Genomic DNA, 24,998 nt, shown 5'->3' on the forward strand with positions numbered 1-24,998 from the left:
GTCTATCGCTTATTATGTATGTGCTAAATGCTTATAATAATGTCGTTCTTTTTATTCTTCGATATTGAATATATTCCGCACGTTTTTCTTCACGGTTTCGAGCAGTGGCGATATTGTCCAAATGAAAAATATATCACGTCCTGCACGCGCGCTCTCTTTATCAAAGGTCCGAGGTCACCACAGCTCCAAATATATGTATAAAATAAAAATATAGTGTATTGAAGTCCTTTTGATCATTTTCATTGTACTTCCAATAAATATTATTTATAACTAATTTCTTTTTTTCAGTCACTAAAAATATAAATTAATGATTTATCGATAAACCCACTGTACCACACTATAAAATAATAGTGAAAGTGTCGTTACGCTAATTACCCACATCCGATTATGCTCACACATCATTTATTTTAATGATTTTTTGATTTAATCTCTTCCTCCTTTGCGCCATATGAGGATGGAAGAACTTATAGATAACGGTTAATCTTTTTTACAGTCTGGTTCTTTTTAATCGACTACGATGAAAATATAGTTTTTAGCCATGTAACATGGCACAATATGCTATTATGAATTCATATATGCGCAAGCTCAAACTCAAACATTTATTTATTCAATTAGACTTCTTTTAAAGAATTTCGAATCGTCATTACATATTTTTAACATTTACCACCGATCTGGAAAGAGTATCTATGGTGTATTACAACTATGTAATATATTTTTTCACTCTGACAGTCTGACTTTACCAATTCCGCTAAATTTGTAACATTTTTGTTTGGTTCTTATGGAGAGAAACACGAAAAAGTTTAATTGAGCAGAGAAACGTCTGCTGCCCAGCTAGAAATAAACAATAGTAAAATTACAATTTTTTACTTTATAACCTCGATTTAACTATACCAATCATCTTATTTAATGAGTAGCGAATACCTGCTGGCTGCTGCATAATTAAAACCAAAAAAAAAACAATTTTTTGCCCTAAATGTACCTATGACATTTTCAGAACATTGCTGACACTAAAATAAGTGAGTCTAAATAAAAATATGCCAATGCTCTCGAATTGAGCATATCTAGAAAGTGGTTTGTTAAATTGGGCATGGATACATTTGGGCATGCACTGTGCACATGCTAAACATGTATATGATCGTTATTTGCCTTTCATTGTAATTATACCAAAATAGGAGGCTATAAGACGCTGCCATTACTCAGCTAAAGAAAGCTTGACTTAGAATGATAATATTTTCTATCTCGTTAGAGACTAGATGCCGATTGCCGAAAAAATAATATATTCTACCATTAGAAAGTCTGTAAGTCTATATTATTTAGTAAAGAAAAAGTGTAGCTTTGTAATGGCAGAATAATTTTTAAATCGATCGAGTACCTAGGGTTTGCATTATGTCGTAGGAAAAATAAAATCTAATTTTTTTCCTATTAAATAAAGATATTAAGACCCGATTTCACCAATATTTTCTAAATCAGAGATTTATTAATCGAGCTTCAAAATAAACATGTATTTTAACATCGTTGTCAACTCTTCAGGTCCCAAGAAGGAAATCTAACAGCCGTTTATCAAATCGACCTTTAACTGAGCGACTCACGAATCATTCATTCGTATTTTAAACCGCCCGAAACAAAATGTCATAGTTGACAATGCCATAGTATCGCACATTAGGGCTATTTGTTCTAGTTGTATAATAACTGTCATGTTTGGTAATTCGACTAAATCGAGATGTTCTGATACAGTACAAAATTTAATAATCATGTAGTAACTTTTACGTTTACTGGTTTATATGTCAAACGATTTGGCCGTTACCATGGTTACAAATGTTTGATGTTATTTGGAGATTGTTTTGTTGTGATTTTTCTTGTGTTATTTTAATTTTATTTTGAGTTGAATAAATACAATAATGTTGAAGAAAAATCGCGGTTCAATTTCACTTGGTAGAAGGTAAACTGGATCTGGTTGAAATTACGAAAAAAAATTCGGAGTCCGAAGGAAAGTGGAGAGATATCTCATACTAGAAGAGCAATTAACAAGAAAAATAAAGACAAAGATAAAAGAAAGCAGTAAATTAATAGTAAATTCTTGTTCGTAATAACCTAGTATCTACTTGTTATAACCAATTTATTGAATGATGTTGATAGGTACAATCTAAGGGTACAATAAAAATGTTTTATAAAAACACAAGTTTTATTTATTTAGGTAACTAACATGAAAAATTACATATTTCTATAACAATGTCACATTTAAATTAAATTAGGATCATCATCATCGTCAGCCCATATACGTTCTCACTGCTGGGACATGGGATTGGTAGTGCTAACTTAAACTTAAACACGGTAAGGGATCAGGTCATTATCCACCACGCTATCTTATGATATGTCGGTTTCCTCACAATGTTTTTCACCACTGAGCCATCACTGCACTGCACTACAATAAGCAGTTGGTCTGTAGGTGAAACTGATTGATTCCTAAAACAGAATTTAAAATTAAGATAAGTAGGTACATTTCATAATCATGAGGAGGCCTGAGCCTTACCTGAGTAGTGGTGAAGTTTACATTTGAAGTACCTATATTGGTATTCAATACTAGATTTGACATGACTCACAGGATTATTATGGTTTAATTGAAAATAATACAGTATGTAGGAAGGAACCTTTTATGCACATAAATATAAATATTACCTCACGAGATAGTTTTACTTACAGATCCGACGGTTATTCGAGTTTATCTTCAATTAATTGCAATACTTCCAAAACCGATTGTTTTGATAAACGAAATCTTGTACTAAAATCAACATCATCATATTCTACGAAACAATGACGACCTCTTTATAAATTCTGGGCCGTCGCGTTCGCACTATATAATCCAAATTATACAAATCATCCAACACATCTTCATTTTCAAAAATAAAATAGTATGCAGAGTCCATCTTGACAGCAAGAAAACATCAAATCATTTTTTCTAATCGCTTGTTAAAAATTTAAAGAGCCTCTATGCCAGAAATTAAATATGATGCCGTGTTAAGGAAACTAAACCTCGATTAGGTCATGGTGGGACACTCTCTTACATTGATGTCCCGTTAAAAGAGTTAACAACGTGTTAAACTAACTAACAGAGCTTGGTGAAACTGGGCCTAAACATCTTATTTTCTTTAAAGCTTGTACTTTCCCTATTTATGTTATTTCTTTATTAATGCTCATCAAACGACAAACGAACATGTTTTGCAAGTTCAAAAACTAGTATTTACGGAAATCCTCTGGGCCTAGCAAGAAGCTTATATCTAATACACTGGAGATTTCGGTATGAACATTGACGTGTAACAAGAAAATATTGCCCAGTTCATGTTTTTTATCACTTTCACACCTAACTTGGTATTGCCACTGTTAATACGAAGTTTTCCCAAGGCTACTATGTATGCTGTAATATTCTGTGCAAAAGGTTAGTTTTTGTACATGAGTTTGTTGATAAATTGCCAACAACGTCATTCAGAAGCATTGTTGGATGAGACAATTATTATTTATGCTAAATAAACTAAGTATCTGAACCAATTATTAAAAAGCGATACTCCCTGATTATGGGTAGTCACCATAATAAAATTGTAGCAACTCTCACTTTGTCAATATGGCATGTGTGTCAAAAAATTGCGTCGCTTCGAATATTTAAGTTAATATTGTTGCTTATTTAATGAATATTTTCCGAATATAAAGAATGCATTGTATTGTGCAAAATTGCAGAAGTGTTTGGACACCAAATTCTGGCATAGAATTTCACAGGCAAGTGTATATTTACGTTATTTACAATATTCCTCAATACTCCTGCATTTACCTGTTTAGAATCATTTCTATGGCAAAAATTGTCTAATTTAGCATCATTTTAGTAAGCAGTCATGTTAAATTTGTTATTTCCCTAATAATTTATCATTTTTCAACAAGTTTTCAATAAACAGATTTAACAAGTAAGGTAACCATGATGACGAAATTTTATGGATAGCGAAGAGAATATATTGTAATAACAATATTATGATGAAAATTTAGAACACCATTTTAAAGATTGTTACTAGTAATGAAACAACACATGACATCGGTATTGCACTCACATGTAGTTATAAGATTGTTCGTTTTTACATTGAAATTTATACTTTTTTAACTTACCTCATATTTTTTTGTTTTACGTATTTCAGCTTTCCAAAAAGTAAAATAAAAAGAAATATATGTGCCCATCAAGGTTACTGAGGATTACGACCCAGAAAAAAATACCTTTTGAAAAATAAACTTTGTAAAGTTAGCTGAAATTTGTGCAAGGCTGCTATAAACAGTTTTTCTTTGATGATTCTGGCTTGAAATTGACCCGTCGAAGCAACGCGTTTAAAAAGAAGATCTGAGTAGCTAACAATTTGGTAAACAGCATCTGATGCAAAACACATCTTTCCTCTATTTACAAAGGATGTTAATGCTATATATCGGTTCATATCCAAGCTTTGTAGCCAAAAGTTATTTATAACTATCATTCTATACCAATTAAAATTGTATGTACCTACCTATAAAGTATGACCATAATATTATAATATAAATACTGTTAAAAATATATGTCGTTATTATTTATAGACCATGATTTTTAGTTTTTTCTATTTTGAAAAATCCTGAATTTACAAACCAGCGTGGTCACTCGACAGAAAGAGACAAATAACATGACTGACGTCATTGAATGTCATAGTTTCTTGTTTCAAGTTAATGGTCATAGTGCAATCTCCAGTGTATTAGAGGATATAAGCTTCTTGGGGCCTAGTAAAAGTTATGGAAAATGTTTTCTACTGTCTCTGTAAATCAATTTCCTGTCATAGACACTTGCTTTCCTGTACTCCGCATACCACAGATAATATAATTCTACTACTAAAGTAATAAGGACTTAATAGGTAAAACTTATAAAGGACACACTCGATAATTCATATTGTATTATTGGGTTTGAAATAACTCTAAACTAAAAATTATATGAAATAAATTATAGTATAAAGAGCTCAAATCTTTAAATAGTTGTTAAAAATCTTATAGTCCACACTAGGTCCTACCATATCTAAAATATATATTAGTACCTATATAATATATTTGACATAGCAACACCTGTGGCAACACCATTTTACAAATTAGTTATTCGTTAAAACGAGCTGTGAAAGCTCGAACGAAAATCTAGACGGAATAAACACTAAAAGAAAAGTACTTAAGATCTCTCTCATCATTGATGTGATGGTAGGGCTGTACAACCTTGATAGATTATTAAGATATTTTAAAAATAAAAATTATTTTTATTTTTATTGTTTTTGTTTATTTCAAAATAACGCACGTGAAAATTGAATGTAGAGTATTTTCGAATTATTATATGTAATACCGAATACGATTCCACACGGTTCATGGGATTTAGCCTACCCGCAAGTAAATATTCTAAATCACTTTAAACTATGACAAAGAAAAAGAAAAAAAACAGTAGATTAATAGATTTGCAAAAACTTGGAAATATATTTGTACTAAATATATTTTCATTTGAATAACTTTTGCTTGTTTGTTTCACATTATATTAAATCAAAAACGATATTACCGTTTTTACATCAAAATCTATTCAGAGAGCAAACATTTATCAACTAATAATTACTTCTTTATGAGGTTTTCCACTATACTAAAGTGAAAGGTTCACATTTCTTAAGACACCTGTGTGAGGAATCATCAAGAAAATATTCTTATTAAAGTATTACAGTAGCGCTAAGAATTTATTTGCAATTTTCCTTTCCCTTGTAAGTCATTAAAACAACGTTTAAAGATTATTGCAATCTTTATAGAAATAAGAAAAGACAGCAGGTATTTAATATTACGTGATATAATATTATGGATACATTTAAATTAGATTTTAGTTCAATTAATATATATGGATGTATCTAAACAAAAAACATCACAATAGGTTCAGCAGTTTTTACTTTCAACGTGCGATAAAAAATTTATAAATTATAGTGTATTGTGTGAAAATAAAACCAATTTATTGAATACGTAAGAACATAATTGAATTTATTATATCTCTTACGTGATTTTTGTGACAAAAAACTTAACTCTAGTGCCTCTGATGGACGTAGTCTTTTTAGATAATGCTTTCCGAATCGGTGGTAAATGTTACAATTAGAAATGACGAATGGAAAGTGCTTCTAAAAGAAGTCGCATTGAATAAATAAATGTTTGAGTTTGAGAGCAAAATAAATTTTCGTTCTTGACAAAATCGACGAAATAAATAATAGAATGGAATCAATAAAGCGAGTTTTTTGTAGTATTTTGTAAAAAAAAAGGGTAAATATATCTGTATTTCTACTAGGTATTCTGACTTTCTTTAGACCATACATCACAAGACATACATATATTAAATATCACTTAGAATTTATATATTTATTCATTCCTACTTATTGCTACCTTTCATAAACCTCTCTAATCGTAAATACAATGAGCAAAACGTTTTAGTCATCACAGAAACTATGGTTTTAGTACTTCTGATGAGTACTTATAATGAAATTATTATTATGTAACTATCATTGATATGTTTATTAGAAGTTTTAATTGTTATTAATGTTTGGTTGAAATTAAGTTTTTTTTCCCTATTTATTTTTTTCTCTGTTACACAGTCGAAAATAGAAATGTTGACGACAACTGCCGATTTATTCATTCACTTTCGCTCGAAACGAATTTTTGAATAATTACATAGCCATCAGCGCCGGGTCAGTGACCTTTAGCGTTTTTTAAACACATATTAGTAAAATAACTACTACCTATTTCATATTATTAGATACTCAGAACAATAATTTATATAATTTAAATAGCGTGTAATGGCGTGTAAATAGATGTAGTGTTAAAAAGAGTTTTTGAATTGATTATTATTCATCTATCTTTACAATGTTTTTTATCAAATTTAATTAACCTATTTGCATATTTTAAACAATTTTTATTTATCGTTACGTTGTTTTTATAACGAACTAGCTTTCCACCCGCAGCTTCGCCCGCGCAGTCAAAGAAAAACCCGTATAGTTCCCGTTCCCGTGGGATTTCCGGTATAAAACTTAGGCTACATTTCTCGGGTATCAAAATATTGTATCTATACCAAATTTCATGCAAATTGGTTCAGTAGTTAAGGCGTGATTGAGTAACAGACAGAGTTACTTTCGCATTTATAATATTAGTATGGATTGTTTATTTACATGTTTTTATGTATTTTACCGTCTGTCTACTCGCAAAATATGCTTATGTAAACTTTTAAATAACTATCTTTTTCATTTAATGATATAAGCATATTTTATTACTGTCTCTTCTTCATTTCGATTCAATAAATAAAAATTCGAAAGTTTATACGTAGGTGGATGCACCTTCGTGAATGTTTATTGCTCCTTCACACAAAAATTATTGCTGATTTGGTTGAAATATTGTATGCAGATTACAATATGACATGAAATAACTTTTTAGCAGGGTAAAAAAGAAGAAAGGAAGTAAGAGTAAAGGTGCTTGCTGAAACTAAATAAGACTTTTTTATGATAGCGCATGTTTTTTTATTGCGTTAGTTAATACGAACTTTACACAGAACTTAAACTAGGTACATAGTAATCTTTGGACTGACTTATTTATTTATTTATTTATAACTCTTTATTGTACAAAGCAATTTAAGACATGTGGTACAGACTAATAAGGTACAACAATTTTGCACAATAGGCGGCCTTATTGCTACACAGCAATCTCTTCCAGGCAACCTGGTACTTATTAATTCATATGTATAATAATAAATGAATCTTAGATTCAAAGTTTAGTTAACGAGCTGCATCATGGTATGTTTTGCGTCATAAGTAACTTGTACTACATTTTTAAGTCCATAACATATAGAATTCGTATACATATGTATATTCTTTAATAATGTAAAACCCAAATATTGAAGTGTTAAAGAACTTTAATTGAACACACGCACATTTGTATATGATAAAAATGCAGAAAGCTAACCCGACGAGCTTTCAAAAGACGAGTTTTCACCACGCGACGGATTTTATATAATCGGCTTTCAAAATATCACCATATTATATGTTTATATGTGTTTATATGAAATAAATCTTTCAATGTATCAATGCCCTTAAGGTCCCTGAATTAAAAATTGCTAATTTTATTCAGAGGTTATTTTTTAACAATGTGATTTAAAATGCTTTGGTTGTGTTTGTTATTTTTAATTTAATTTTAAATTATTATACGGGAAGACAATTAATTTGGTATGCAACATCGAGTTTTTAAATTATATATAAAAATACTTAGTCTTATGCTTATTAATTAACTTAATTTTAAAAATTATACTTATCTACTTAGTTACTTTTATAGAAGACTTCGATATCTAGCACGCACTACTAGATTTTTCCGTTTTGTTTATTTTTATATTTTTCTAAAACACCTATATTCTTGTTTATACTACAATTATTATTAATGGAATAGCTGATTATTTCTAGATAATTCGAGACGAAACTCCCGTGTTCACGCGAACTGAGTTGACTTTCAGTTTTATGTCTAGGAAATGCGTGTGCGCACGCAAACATGCATCTATCAGCTGATTGTTACAAGGTTATTGAACTTTATAACTTCAAATATGTATTACTTATTCAATAATATTTTTTTTACTATAATCTACTATAAAAATAAATATGAAAGGCAAATAAAATACATTTGAAATTTACAAAAGGAGTCTTATAGCTAGGTAGCGTTCTCTACCAGGCAACTCCTAAAGAAACCAATATTATCGCATTTTTATACTTACTCAAAAATCGTACACAATTTGAATATTTACCCCATAAACCTTGTTAATAATATTCCGATTATACAACAAATAATAATATTATAAGGCTGTAAACATATGTATATGTATGTATAGCATATACAACAGATAATTTAATAGGTACTATACTAGTAGTTACTATAGAAAGAGAAATAAGCCCTGTCGGTCATTATGAACAGTTTCTCTCGTATACTTACCTATAATCGGATGTCCGTTCCATAGGATTAAGTGAAAGTTTACCGGAATTTATTCACATACAGTTTGAGCCTCATTAATATCTCCTATTTAGTTACCTCGTCAGTGAGACTCTTTGAAACCTTTGAGACATAGTTAGTTTAATATAATAAGTAATTATTTTTTATAATGATTAATTTGATCATGAAAGTGTTGAACGATGTAGGTACTTTTGCTATTGCAAATTGTTTTTTTGTCGACAAAATTAGAAAGTATTGAATCGTCTAAAAAACAACGCAGTTGCAATTACACTCCGAAGTTATTTACTAGAAATTTCTCCCTATGTGTATTGATTATATCAATTACTAGCTGTGCCACGTGGTTTTACCCGCAGTGCTCCTATTAGTTTTAACGTGATGATGTAATATAATCCTCGATAAATGGGCTTTCTAACACCGAAAGAATTTTTCAAATCGGACCAGTAGTTCCTGATATTAGCGCGTTCAAACAAACAAACTCATCAACTTCATAATATTAGTGTAGACTTTTCAATTATTTAGTAAGGACAAAACCATCAGATTGAACAATACCAAACCATGGCGTCACCGAATTTTCGCGATTACAAAATAAAAAATATTATAATTATTACAGCACTTGGCTATTGCTTACGTAAAACAATAAAATCTATGTTTTATGGTGGATAGTCAGTGACCCGCGGATTTACTTCAGTATTTGTACATAAGGTAGAGTATTATTGCATTGCTATTGTTTTGTAAAACTTCCTCGTAACTAGTTAAATGTGATGGTTAATAATACATAAGTATATGTTTTGTGTAGTTATTATTATTAACTAGCTATTTACCGCAGGGTTTGCTCAGAGATATTAAATAAAGTAGTTTGTGGTAGTTTCATCAGCAATTCGCTTGAAGTTTTATGTCCTACTTCATTCTTACATTCAATAATTTTGAATGGAATTTATTTATTATTTAATATTTTGCTTTAAATACATGTATGTACATTAATTTAAGCACGTTTCGTTTTTAGTTACTCTAATGCTCTCTTTACCAAATCTAAATTTGAGAATCTTCGAAATAACATCAGAGCTCGTACTTATCAAAATATACACTCGGAGCATCAAAATTATAAACTATGTAACCTTTAGAAGAACCGTAACATGAGCTATACCTATTCGATTTGAGGATAGGGCGTGGTTCAAACACTCTTGTCAGTTGCTACTTGCCACCAAAAGTTTTTAATGATAAAATAATGTTTTATTGTATAAATATTACACCAATGAGAACAGTAGGTTTTACTCAGAATATTGTGGAAGTGCTTTGCTTACTTCGTACTTAATCGGAAATCGTATGGAAAAGATTTATAGAAAATAGTAAGAATAATGTTAATTGTCAATACTTTTCGGTTGAAGTGAAATTCTGTACTAGTGAAAGCTTTGAACAAAAACATTTGCAAATTCAAATAAAATTTCAAATAATCGAATCATAGCATTTCACTACATAAAACATTAAACTCGATTAACTTCTATATACGTTGTAAAAAGATAATAAGTACTTATAGTATTATAAGTACTATAATTTGCTTACAAATTAACAACAGCTATACCTTAAATTATACAATACAATATACCTAATACAGAAATAAGTGCATTATTTTATACGGAGTACAATTGTATAAGTTATAATGTTTATATTCTTTATCATATTTTGATATAATAATTAAATAACGATAACAATAATTCAATTATTTATAAAGCTTTTATATCTATCCTATCGTTAATTTTAATTTTGACAGCCCTATGGTGTGATTGAAACCGCAAGAAAATCCAACATTTAATGAGCAAGCCATCTCTTGCAATCCACAGATACAAAATAAACACTGAACCAATAATTTCACAAGTCAAACCTATCTGACTGTGACGGATTTTTTTCGTTTTGTAACCGCATCTATTTAAAAATTGTACGTGATCGACAAAAACAAAACTCAAAACGTAAAAAACAGGAAAATTACATTCGGATACGATTTCTATAGTTTATAATTCTAGCGGTAGATGATATACCTGAAGTTAACAGTATTATTATGTTTAATCTATGATCAACAATGAAATAAGTATCTAGGAATAGATATTAAATGGGAAAACTGTCTTAAGAAAATATCTATAAAACAAATAAATGCATTAAACATTGGTATGTCTACAAAATATATTATGCAACAAACAAAATCTACAATATATTCAATATGTATAACATTTTCAAAGATTCCGCTAATAAAATAAAAAATTATGAATCCCCATTTGTTGACAGAGAGTAAAACTTAATTAACATAAATATTCAATGAAAATGTCACCTCAGAACATCCATTCAAAGCAAATTAATTAGTTCCACAAATTGCAACGGAATTAATAGGCATAAGCTTGATGCTGATATTTGCAACGTTTACGAAATGGTTGTGTGGAAGTGGCAGTATTTTAGTGCTTGTCACATTTCCCGCCAACGCAGTATCGCGCGCGCATCATGGCGTCTTCACGTACGAAAGCGCGCGAAAACTCTATTTACTTTTAACTCTAGTCAATGAAGACTGATCGACTATGACTATGAATTGACTGACTAATATTATGTGACTGTGGTGTTTTTGACTGATTATGACTATTATTTGACCGTTTGACATTGTGACAGTGACTTGACTTGACTGGATTTTGACTGGACCGGATAACGGACTGGATAACTAAGGTCAGTATTTTATTTCATATTCATAACTTATTCTATAAATTTACTAACATTGTTTCTTTAAAAACGCAACTAAAAGCTTTTAAATAATAATCGTAAAATCTTCTAATTTTTAATTGAAAAATCAAGTAAAAAATGTTCCCATAGTCAATCTAGTTTTAACAAAATATTCCTCGAATATGAAGGACTTTAAGTATAAGTACACTAAATACGAACGTACGTATTCTAATTTCGGGTTTAAGTTTATAATAGTTAAATAAGTAATAAAAATAAAAACGAAAAATCGCAACAATGTTCAATTAAATTTTAATACGGACGAAAATCATTTTCTTTTTTTTCCAAGTGAAAATAACAGATCCTTAATCATTTTCAATGAAATTAAACAATGAAGAAAATGTCACTGAAGATTTTGTAAAGATATTCTTTGAGCACAGCAGTTCGTAAGTAATAAACAATTATAAGTTTATCCGAGGGCCATCAAAACTACTAGACCGTTACACAGATAATTTTTAATTTTCCTCTTGACTGACAATTTTCAGGTTTTTTTCGTACAGTTTAAATAAGAATAATCGTACTTATTTTAAATTAATACGCTTTCCTCTTTCGTGATTTATTGTGGTCTCCAATTTTTTTTCTCTTTTAAAAACGTAATTTATGCAATCGATTCTATAATAGTTATTTAGATATAAATAAAATGAACTATCTCTAGTAAAGCCTTAAAGGTTATCAAAACTTTTGAAAATAATTTCACAAAAGATTTTTATATTAAACTTTATTAGTTACGAATATTTTTAACAAGGTTAACATAAATGTTGTATAACTGTTAACATACTTACATAAATTTGAAGCTCAAAGTCAAGTTTACATAACAATAGAATACAAACAAAACAAATGTTTAACAATAACATTATGGTATTGTTGGTCTAAATAATTAATCGTTTTTATTATTTTATGAAATATTTTGTCTGTATGCGTGTTTATTAATTGAGACTTTGAAGTCATGATGTTATGAAAATTAAAATCAGTCTGCAATTGATGGAGATCTCGGTTAACAGTAAGCGTAGAATAAAATATATCCCACCAAAAACATTTTCATGTAAAATGTTGCCAAGACTAGCCCATATGACTCGCACTGTCAAAAATTTATCAGATCTCATGTAGAGCCAAGCTTCTAACACTACACGCCCTAACTCTACAAGGCCTAACTTCACAAACTCTACACCTTAGTCAAAATATGTGGCTTGGCCATTTCGCTACATTTACATCGGCGTAAGTTGAAAAATTAATTCACTGTTCATTACTTTTGTGTTATACAATAGTTCTTGTAGTAACGAACGGCCAAGCCACATTTTTTAACTAAGGTGTAGAGTTTGTGAAGTTAGGCCTTGTAGAGTTAGGGCGTGTAGTGTTAGAAGCTTGGCTCTACATGAGATCTGATAAATTTTTGACAGTGCGAGTCATATGGGCTAGTCTTGGCAACATTTTACATGAAAATGTTTTTGGTGGAATTTCATTTCTTTTTGTAAGTTGTTTGTAACAAAATTTTAAGTCGATTAAATTTTTTTTTTTAACAAGGAGTACCTATACACATATATATCTAGGGGAACCAAGTTTTAGATTATTAGATTAGACCTCTAGCGTCATCTAAATTTAATTTAAAATTACAGGTCTCATACAAACTCCCATCCCCTAGTTTAAGGGGTTGGGGGATGAAAGTTACAAGTTTTATAATTTTTTTGTTGTTTGTGTGCTAATACTAGCTTACATACAAAATTTCAGCTTTCTAGGACATTAGGAAATACCTTAAGAATTTTGATGATCATCAGTGAGTCAGTGACGAAATTAGCGTTTTTTAGATATAAATAAAATCTGAAGTATAAAAGCTAATGTAATTAAAACTTAATATGTTCAATAAGTCTGCTATTGACAATATACCTATCCCGAAAATTTTGTTGATCTAGCATAATCCAAACCCAAGTTATGAGGGTTCAAAAAAACGTCGAAGCGCTTCGAGAAAAGGTAGGTAGTGCCCGTGCGCTTCGCTTGTTCGCTTGGCTCGTCTTGGCGGGGGCACTACCGTGCCCCCAGATACAGGAGAACCAATAAAGTATTAATAAATAAATAAATAATGTAGGTACTCCTTTTTGGAAGTCGGTTAATAAAGAAAGCCACGGTTATTTCCACGTTACACCGCTGTCACCGGCTCCAGCTAAAAAATTTGATAGGATAATAAAGGACTAGATGTCATTCGGAAATTATATAAATTTCTACAGATTAAACAATTAAAGAACTTGCAAAATTAGTGTCCTTACTGTAATAACTATTGTAATAATGTTAGGTATATATCTTAGAGTAAACAATTCGCAAACTTCCTTAAAAATAATCTCATAAAAAAACAAGAAACGCCCACAACAATACATGCGAATTAAAACGTAATCTAATCTCAAAATATATAAACACAACGCAACGTGGTAAGAATCTAATCATGTGCACACACGACTCAACGAAAGTTTCACTTTCACATAGGTCAAACGGGCAGCTATACTGGCTATTGATTATGACGCCGCTAAAACCTGTGTTTGATTTTTAGATAAATTCAGAGAAATTTTGTAGAGGCGTAACTTGTGCTGTAAAATGGTTGAAGAATGTGTATAAATATAAAAAATAAGAAAGTTACACAAATGATGCTGTAGATTTGAAAGTGTATCGATGTCTATAAACATATTTTTGGTCGTATGTTACCATAAAGATTTATCGTGGATATGTAGATCGCATATTTTTAACTAGCTGTTCCCCGCGGTTTCACCCGCATTGCTCCGCTCCTGTTGGTCTTAGCGTGATGACTGATGATGATGCCTTCCTCGATAAATGGGCTATCTAACACCAAAATATTTTTTCAAATCAGACCAGTAGTTCCCGAGATTAGCACGTTCAAACAAACAAACTCTTCAGCTTTATAATATTAGTATAGATTTAAAAATGGTCAAACATAATTATTATATTTGAATTCATATTAATCAACAGATTTCAACACAGCTTTTTGTAAAAAAAGTTTATTTTAATTGTCTGTTTATTCACATTTTTCATAAACACATACAACATTTTTGCAATTCTTTATATTTTTTCCTAATTTATAAGCAAATAAAACTTATTTATACATATACTTAGGTATCTACTAAATAAAAAAATGAACAAATTATATTTAAAATTAACCGAAATCAAACCGAATAGTGATTCAATTTCAAACAAAATTTACTATAAAACCCCTTGATTGCATTTACAAAAAGAATACATAATATTGATAATAATATGTCATGTAAAAGAAATTGAAAGTCATGCGCTTTCTCCATTCAGTATTCACGTCATGTTGCGTAACTCATAATAATATTACAGTTAGCAATAAAACATTGCGTAATTAGAAAAGTTGTAAAAAATCATACTTCTCTATGCTAATTATGAAATGGTTACGTCATGCAAGAGATCTTGCACGTTGCGGCTCTGTTTGATTATTACTCATAGATTTTTAATTACCGAGAAGAACATGAGCCTTTTCTCTCTTCGATATACAAGGTGAAAGGTAAGACATTTGACAAATTTAGACAGGAGCTTCTACTCATGAAACTGAACAACTTTTGTTCTACAACTTTGCTGAATTCGTAGACAAAAATTTGGACTTTGTATGGAAATCTGTCAGCTGATTAGCGAAGTTTCCTTACAAAGTCCAATTTTTTTTACGAATTCAGAAAAGTTGTAGTACAAAAGTTGTTCAGTTTCATGAGTAGAAGCTGTCTAAATTTGTCAAACGTCTAACCTTTCACCTTGTATATAATTATCTATTATAATGCCACTGCCCTAAAACTGCCCAAAAAATGATGCATTGATGCATTTCAAGGACTTTCGCTGATAGGTGTATCTTTTGCCAGCAAGGTCACGTCTTTTGTTAAATCGAGACTGACGCCTTGCTTTCCAAAGATGAAATACATAAAACTGTAAATTTTTTTACGATTAAGAGTCTTCAAATCATTAAAGAAAACTTTCCCTCGTTTTTGTTTTTAATTAATTTTAAGATAATCATAATTTCTACTATCTTTAATCTTTTATAGAAAAGATTCATAAAATTTTTACTTTTCACTTGCCTAAAAGCGAAATAAATTGTAAAAGTAAATATGTAGTTATTTTTAGTGATTGTCACTTGAATATCTAATATAATTGACTGTATAACTTTTCTTATAGTGGAGATGCACTCGAGAGCCGTACAGAGGAGGGAAAGTTTCCCAAAGCGAGTGCGCTGCGGGAGTCACCTTTATTGGATCAGTGCCCTCTACGCGCCCCTCCCAAGTGCCCTCCTGCTTCTAAAAGGTTGGTTTTCTATTTTTATTCTTATATTATTCTCTCTATGCTGGATTTGGACAGCGGGATGCTTTGGTCTTAAATTTTAATTTTAATAAAACCTATCGATACATCTTGAAGAAATCCTAAACAATTGAAAATATGCGAAATAAAGATAAAATCTACATTCTTCTTTCATAATATATTCTTAATTCCATTACAATCAATTATTATAATTTTACAGATACCGCACACACGATGGCACATGCAACAACCTGAACCACCTCCGATGGGGGTCTACCATGACCCCAGTTCAACGCTTCCTCTCCCCAGTCTATTCTGACGGCATTCAAGCTCCCCGCCGTTCCATATTCGGTTCCCTCCTCCCTTCCGCTAGAGAAATCAGCGCGTCAATCCATGAAGACCAAAATGTTGAAAACCCTGGTATCACCCATTTGCTGATGCAGTGGGGACAGTTTTTAGACCACGATATCGTGTCGTCGTCCCAGTCGCGAGGGTTCAATGGATCTGTGCCACGCTGCTGCAAGGATGGTGGAAGGGATTTCATCCCTAAAGAGTTTTTGGTGAGAACATTCATGATTTTAGATGTTACTTTCATAAGTCTGTTTTTGTTCCAATTATCAATTACCTAAACTTATCGTCTACGATTTTTCAAAATTGTGTTTATTTAAGTAAGAAACTAGTTCGTTCATGTGGTATTAACTCGTATTCGATAATGATTACATTTTTACTCGTATTAAACTTTATCGTGTTTGTAAATTTTATATTTAACTACTTTTATTATTGTTAAAACTACTACTAGACACAATCATTAAAAAACTCGGTAATTCCGCAGCATCCGGAATGTATGCCAATCGCAGTACCACTATCAGACCCTTTCTACGGTCCGCGCGGCGTCAGGTGTCTGGACTTCATCAGGTCTTCACCAGCGCCACTAGAAGACTGCAGGATCGGCTGGAGAGAACAAATTAACCAAGTGTCTGCGTATATTGATGGGTCTCCATTGTATGCCAGTTCTGCAAGGCAGTCTGATAAACTTCGCCTGTTTAGGAATGGTAAGTAAAATCATGAAAGCGTTAGTCCTTTAAATTTTAATTGAAGAATTGCTAATAAATAAATAATAATCAAAAATTGGCCCTAGATGTGAAGAACCTTGGGGAACACCCAAAGAAACTACAAAAGTAATTCGTAATAACTAAAAATCTCTACATGAGAAACTGTTACTTTCAACGTTTACACGCCTAATTATATTGCAAACCATAGTAGCATTACTTCAAGAATGTTCTAAATGTTAACCTCTGACAACTTTTTATGTAGTAGGAAAAGATCCACCTTATCAAAAGCTTTACCAAAATCCAAACTAGATAATTGCATATTTTTCTTGGTATATATTATAAATTCACAGAAATCATCAGTGACACTGATTCAGTGTAATTGAGCAGATTTGGTTAAGGTAGACATCCTGCAACGGAAACAGTACTATTCATGTTTTAAGTGAGCCTTTAAATGTTATACATATACAGGGTTACTTGTAAAACACCAGCAACCTCGCAGGACAAGATAGCTAATATCATAAGTAACAACATTTGTTCTACGACTTTTGGCATAACGCAATAAATTATTTTTAAAAGATTTTTTAAGCTTTTATTGTACTCTGCCAACATTTGTAAGTCTATTTATTTTTGTATGAAAATAAAATATAACAAATTATCAAAAGTAGTAGAAAAAATGTTGTTACTTATGATGTTAGCTATCTTGTCCTGCGAGGTTGCTGGTGTTTTACAAGTAACCCTTTAGATCAACGATTCAAAGAAATTAATAATATAGGTATTTTTATGTGGTACGGCTAATATGGCAAATATGTTGCAATCTCGCTTCACACACCATGCTTCACTTAACTAATGACCCAATGACAGGCATGCTCCAATACGGTCGCGTCCAACAGCGCCGGCCCCTCCTCCCCCCGCAGCAGGAGGACGCGCTGTGCCGCGGGGGCGCGCTCTCCCCCTCCTGCTTCCGCTCGGGCGACGCGCGAGTTAACGAGCAGCCCGGCCTTGTGGCTGCGCATATTGTGTGGCTGAGGACGCATAACCGGTAAGTTGATAGGTGTAAATGGTCACTGATTTGAGTCAGGTCAGTCATGACTTAATAGTACCCGGTAACGCACATCATGTGGCTGCAGACGCATAACCGGTATGTAAATAGCTGGAGACTGATGAATGAAGAAATGACTGATATGAGTCAGCTGGTCATGACTTAATAGTAGCCAGTGGTCAGCAATAACGCCAGTAACGCACATCAAAGCGCACATCATATTGTGTCTGCGTACGCGCAACCTGTTAATAATAGGTGCAAATGGTCACTGATGTCAGACCATGTGACGTTATTGACGAATGAAATCACTCACATGGGTCAGTTACTCAGGTGGTCAGTCGTGACTATAAAGTCAGCAGTTATATGAATTGTCAGCTGAAAGTTTGCTATTCTAGAGTTGTATAATCATAACCATATTTGCACGCTCAACTATGAGCGTGCAAATACGAGCAGATAAAGATAATTTGAATCTGTTATTTAGAATATAATTTTCACTCGGAACATGTCTTTTTTAGTCAGCTAGTCCCTTGTTAATTGGTTTTAGTCAGTCATCTCTAGTGGCATGTGATTTGTTGTCAGTAATGACCCAATAATCGTTAATAATATGTACTTTTTGTCTGTAACGACTCACAACTTTTTTGTCGCTAATAATGCTTTGTTGTAAATATCAATGTCATTACAAATCCGCACAATATGTTTATTGTAATTAGTCGCAAATTCTCAATAATATTCATCAACATCTTCTTTGTGTGAAATATTCTTAATTAATATATTATTTATTTCAGAATGGCAACGGAGCTAGCCCATCTGAACCCACACTGGAGCGATGAAAAGATTTATCAAGAAACTCGCAAAATCGTTGGCGCTATGATACAGCATATTACTTACAGGGAGTTCCTGCCTATAGTACTAGGTATATAATTGTTTATACGATTGTTATTGGATTTTTTATATCAGAGCAAGCAAAGATGGGCCACCTGATGTTAAGTGGTTCCACTGTCCATAAACACTAAAAACTGGTGGTGTTACAAGGTGCTTTGCCGCTCTTTTAAGGACAAAGTTAAAGTAAATTAAAATTTTTAAGGCATTTTCATTTTGAAAAATATTATTTTGTCTGCTGCCTAGAAATTTCGTTAGTCACCTTACTCACTATACATTTTCATTTTTTAAGCTATTGCACAGCTTCTATCGCGGGCCTTGAGCGCGGGGACCGAATCGAGAAATTCCGTAACGAAAAAACCTCACGCTCCCCACTCCGACGGGCACGGAGGTGTGGCTTGAAGGCATGCTGTGCAATAGCTTTACCGCGGCAGTCCCCGCGTGCCACACGTCTTTTTTCAATAATTATTCTGTTGTTTCTCCAGGTTCAGAAGTGATGCAGCTATTCGAGCTAGAGCCAGCTCGTACAGGCTACTGGCACGGCTACAGCCCCCGCACGAGCTCCGCACCAGCCAGCGCCTTCGCATCTGCAGCCTTCCGCTTCGGGCACAGCCTCGTGCAGCGCTCGCTCGTGCGGTACGACCGGACCCACCGACCTGTGCCTAACAGTGAGTCTAACTAGTCCTACTAATATTATAAACTAGCTTTCCACCCCCGCGTCAAAGAAAAACCCGTATAATAATTTATTCATTTATTCAAGTAACTAGGACTCAATTTGTTAGTAACAATTAATAACTTAAAAATTATGTTAGTAAGCAGCAGTGGTTTACATACCAGCAGTCGAGCCGACTCGCTATACAGCGCATGATTACATTGGGGCTGTCCCGCACACGGCGCACCAGGGATGTGCATCTCTTTCGCATTGTAGCGTAAAAACAATCTATACGAGCTTCTGCAAACATCCCTGATGCGCTGCAATAACGGGGCAGCCCCATTAACACCCGGAACGCGTTATTATATTGAACACGGAGCGAGCTGTAAGAATGTCGAGTATGACTTGCCCATAGGCTGCACGTGTAGAAAGATGTACAATACGCACGAAATAGGGTTTTTTTAACTTCAATAGAACAACGTGCAAACCTACATAGTTTAGTAGTATAGTTCCCGTTCCCGTGGGATTTCCCTCAGGCCCCGGAATCACAGACACAATAGAAAATCTATATAGAAAATCTATTGTGTCGTGCACCGATCGAGCCGCTCGGGGCTCAATGGGTTTCATAGAAAAACCCGTTCCCGTGGGAATCCTATCCTATGTGTTAATCCAAGTTACCCTCTATCCTCCGCGGGCGGAAAGCTAGTATAGCATAATCTAGAGTGAACAGGTACCTAGAGAAGCGCGCTCCGTCTTAGGGCACATCTCAGCTTACCGTGCGAGATCGTGGCCAAGCAAATAACAATAACAATTTCCCCATACAACAAAAAAAGGAATGTGATTTCAAATAGTGTCCTTATTTGACTGATTGATTGAAGGATTTGTCTTGAAAAAACATACATACAATCGCTAGCGAACCAGCCAGAGCTATCCGATCGATTATCTCTGCTTGGATAGGAATAATAATTTTCAAAATAAAAATACAATAATAATTCTACTAGGGTGATCAACTAGTATTATATAAACATCAAGAATAATACTTGCTTACAATGTCATATTGAAAATTAGCAGTAACTAACAAAGCAATCATCCCATTCCAGATGTAACTCTCCACAACGAGCCCACAAACCCGTCAAACATCTGGAGTATGGGCGCTGTAGACCGGCTTCTTCTAGGAATGATCAACCAACCGATACAGAAACGGGATGAATTCATCACTGAAGAGCTCACAAACCACCTCTTCCAAACTCCCCACTTTGACTTCGGTATGGACTTGGCCGCTATTAATATACAAAGAGGACGCGATCATGGCGTCCCTCCTTATACCACCTGGAGGGAACCTTGTGGCCTCAGTACTATAGATGGATTCGAAGATCTATTACGAGTAATGCCAGCCAGGGTTGTCAGGAAATTAAAAGCTCTGTACAAGTAAGTTTATCATGTTTAAATAATAAAATAGGGACAGAGTGCATATTTTAATAATGTTTAACATTTCAGACACGTCGATGACATAGATCTCTTCACTGGCGGGATGGCAGAACGACCCGTTATTGGTGGTTTAGTTGGACCGACTTTCGCTTGTATTATTGCACAGCAATTCTCTAATTTGCGTAAAGGAGATAGATTCTGGTACGCCATTTTTGAAGAAATTGACTTTGTTATCTGATTAGTCAGTTATATTACATGGGTTCTAATTTTTAGGTACGAAAATGGAGGATTCGACTCATCATTCACACCAGCACAATTACAACAAATTAGACGAATCTCGTTAGCTCAAATCCTTTGCCGCACGCTTGACACGGTAGACAGCGTTCAACCCTTTGTTTTCCTTTCCCCTGACAATCCTGACAATGGAAGAATATCCTGCAATAACGGTCTACTAAACAACTTTGACCTTTCTCCTTGGATAGAAATAAACTCCAGCTCAAATAATGAAGTTAAGAAATCTGAAGAAACACCCACAAAAACCAAGAAAATAAAACCAACAACAACGACAGAAAAACCTACGACCACAACTAAAAGACTCAAACCAAGCCATAGTAATTTAGTGCCTAAAAAGCCAAATGCTGTCTTGACTGAAGAAAAGATTGCAAAGCTTAATTCCAAAATGAATTTGACTGATGACTTAGAAAACGTAACTGAATCTAATTCAAACTTAAACTTATTGGTCATTGACGATAAACTTGACTTTAAAAACAAAAGTAAACGACTAGATGACGGAGACATACAGACTCGACGCAACCCGATAAAACAATACGGTGACTACGATGACGTACATAGCGCACAGTCGGTGGTTGTAAATAACTTACCGCATGCAAGACCACATAACCGACCGTACCTATCTGTGACTGAAAACATTGACAAATATACTTACCTTATTAACTATGTACCAAGACCGACTCAATCTTGGCGACAGACGACTAGACGCAATTATGACAGGGATGTAGTTAAAGTGACATATCAGAATTACGAAGACACATATAGACGACCTAACAGACCATACTACAACAGAGATGACTTAGATAATGACTTTGAATCAAGAAGTGACGAACCTAGAAAACCTGAAATACACTCCTCAGCTAGATCCAACGATGACGTACTTACGACCAGACTGACAGAACGACCATATGATAAAGTGACTGACAAAACTACTAACGTTGACGCAACGACTGAAAACTTATACAAACTACTGACTTTTGGATACTTAGGTTCTTATAAAGGTGACTTGACTGACAGAATAACGAGAAAAGACTCAAAAGACGACAACATAAGCAAGGACTTTTCGACTGACGCAAAAAAAGAAAGCGCTGACACAAACAATGGAAAACTATCGACGTTTTTCCTTTACGAGACTGTGACTAGACCTTTTAACTCCCAACGACTGACTAAAGACGAAGTGACTACGAATACAAAAACAAAATACTTTTACGTTAACAATGTTTTAAAGAAATACCCAGATGACGAACCCAAACATGATGACGCACAGAATACTGACAATCTTCGCAAAAAAGAGGACATAGAAGAGCGATCCGTTCCAGACAAAATGGCAGCTTTAGAAGAGCCAAAGTCTGAAAAACCACGACTTAGGGGTAAAAAACCTGGAAACTCTGCGAAGACACCGTCCGTCACTTTTCAAATAATTCCTAGCGAAAACAGGTAAATTTTTCACCATTTTCTTAATGTACAATCTTACGACCTCGTAATTTATTGCAATCTTCAATTGTGTAATTATTGCAAAGTGACGAAAAACTATTTGCATGTTGATAAGTTATTGTTATCTTGAACAATGAAGTCACACATTTATGTATATTGTATAGCATTATTGGAAGGCTTCCTTATATCAATTCAATATTCAATAGAATTATCACATATTCATTATTGAATTTTAGATTTATAACTTGCTATAGTTGAAGTACATGTCTGTTTGTAATGTTTATAGAGGAGCATTTCAAAGATTGCAATTAATCCTATAAAACAACATTCTTTAATTATTTCCTATGAAAGTACCCATCGGAATTTGCCGTAATTTTTTGTTGTTTATTCAATATCTCTCATATTTTTTCTTAATTATTTATTTTTTTCTAGCCCTTCTCGATGGGCAGTTTACGACGAGAAAGAAGACCTCACAGACACGCCGCCTCCAACCATGCCCTCTATCAAGATAGACCCCCACGCGCTCAGAGAACTGCCTAGACCCATACACTTTACATCAAAACGACGCTTTGGAGGAAAATAATATCATACATTTTAAAATAATTCAATTAATAGACTAAGTACTGAGGATTCTATTGTGGATGTGAAATTTATAGGAAAATTATTGTGTAAATTGTGACGAATGTTGATGTTATTTTGTTATGTCGACTCTAAAATTAACTGACTACTTGCGATATGACTTATGACTGACTTAAAGTAATGACTGGCAACTGATCTGCTGTGACTATATTGACTAAATTATTTGACTAAATAAAGTGTCTTGACTGTGTTGACTAAAATGTTTAAGGAAATAAAATGACGTGACGTATAATTTAATGTTTTTCTCGTCATAAGAAAAAATAATACTTATATTAAAAATAATACTTCCTATATAATTGAGGAAATAACTAATACCTATCCAAACATAAATAACAGCTGAACTTAATAATTCAGACTGTAGAAAGTAAATTATTATCACCATACTAATTTTACGTACGATGCAACTATTCCTCAATAAACCTAACTGACTGACTTCCTTTTGTAAGCACAAGATTTGACTTTTTGACTTCAACTACGAAAAAGAAAACTAAAATACAAAGACTAATGACTGACTTTTACGATCTGAGGTACCGTATTTATAACATTAGTTACTGAGATGAACTCAGTTCACTTATTTACCATGACTATAATACGACTCATGACTAAACTCACGATCTCATACATTTGACTAATTTTTACTAACCTAACATTACGTAACATTTGATGCTAACCAGACTAAAATGACTTATAACTTAATGACTATGACAGTATGACTATGTAACATTTCGTATCAATATTATGATTGACACGATGACCCTATGACCTTTCTTGACGAATTCTCAACTGACCTACCACGGCTTTGATACCCATTAGAAAAAAAGATTACTCGATTTGACATAGGACAGAAACCTAATCACTACTCTTACTTCTACACTCTGAAAATCATTTAATGAAGCAGATTAGAAAAATTATTTGCTAAATATGTAGGTATTATATTGGTAAAATGACAGGACTTTTGACTATACTGACTATTGATTTCAAAGCGACATGTCGAACATAATATTACTGACTATTGACAAATAAACTCGCTGACTTACATTGATGATTGACTATACAGTATACAAAGACCTATTTTTGACTCAATTTATAAAGTTGACCATAATGACGTATAACTAATATTTGACTTGACTCTTATCCTGACTGAGGTATTATATTTACCATTTTGACTGATAGAACCTGTTATTATATTATACTGTGTCTTTAATATTTAAAATAATACTACTACTATTTTAATATGTTAAGTATTTCATAGTGCAAGTACAAAATATCACTATTTTGGAATTTTAAGCTTTTTGAAATATTTCAAATACATTCCAAACAGATAATGCATTTATAGAATAAAAACATTAATCTTAATTTTTCTACATTTGCAATTAATGTTGAATTTGAATTTTAATGTGTACATTCTTATTAGAATGTACACATTAAAATAAATGCAAAAATGAATAGCCTCCACCGACATAAGATATTTTTAACTTAAATTTAAAAATAAAATCCA

At 32.8% G+C, this 24,998-nt stretch overlaps 1 protein-coding gene across 1 annotated transcript in view; it reads left to right on the forward strand.

The window, feature by feature from the left end:
* LOC123695298 overlaps positions 1-24,885 on the forward strand; it is a 38,024-nt gene extending 13,139 nt beyond the window's left edge. The window contains exons 4-13 of the mRNA XM_045641095.1: positions 15,967-16,092; positions 16,307-16,646; positions 16,919-17,138; positions 18,000-18,177; positions 18,963-19,090; positions 19,542-19,724; positions 20,809-21,136; positions 21,206-21,337; positions 21,410-22,864; positions 23,294-24,885. Of these exons, the coding sequence (XP_045497051.1) occupies positions 15,967-16,092; positions 16,307-16,646; positions 16,919-17,138; positions 18,000-18,177; positions 18,963-19,090; positions 19,542-19,724; positions 20,809-21,136; positions 21,206-21,337; positions 21,410-22,864; positions 23,294-23,444 (3,241 nt within the window). The 3' untranslated portion in view covers positions 23,445-24,885. The remainder of the gene's footprint in view (positions 1-15,966; positions 16,093-16,306; positions 16,647-16,918; positions 17,139-17,999; positions 18,178-18,962; positions 19,091-19,541; positions 19,725-20,808; positions 21,137-21,205; positions 21,338-21,409; positions 22,865-23,293) is intronic.
* The last annotated feature ends 113 nt before the right edge of the window (positions 24,886-24,998 follow it).

Source organism: Colias croceus, chromosome 11 (genome assembly GCF_905220415.1).
Source record: "Colias croceus chromosome 11, ilColCroc2.1".
In the NCBI taxonomy this organism is placed as follows: domain Eukaryota; kingdom Metazoa; phylum Arthropoda; class Insecta; order Lepidoptera; family Pieridae; genus Colias; species Colias croceus.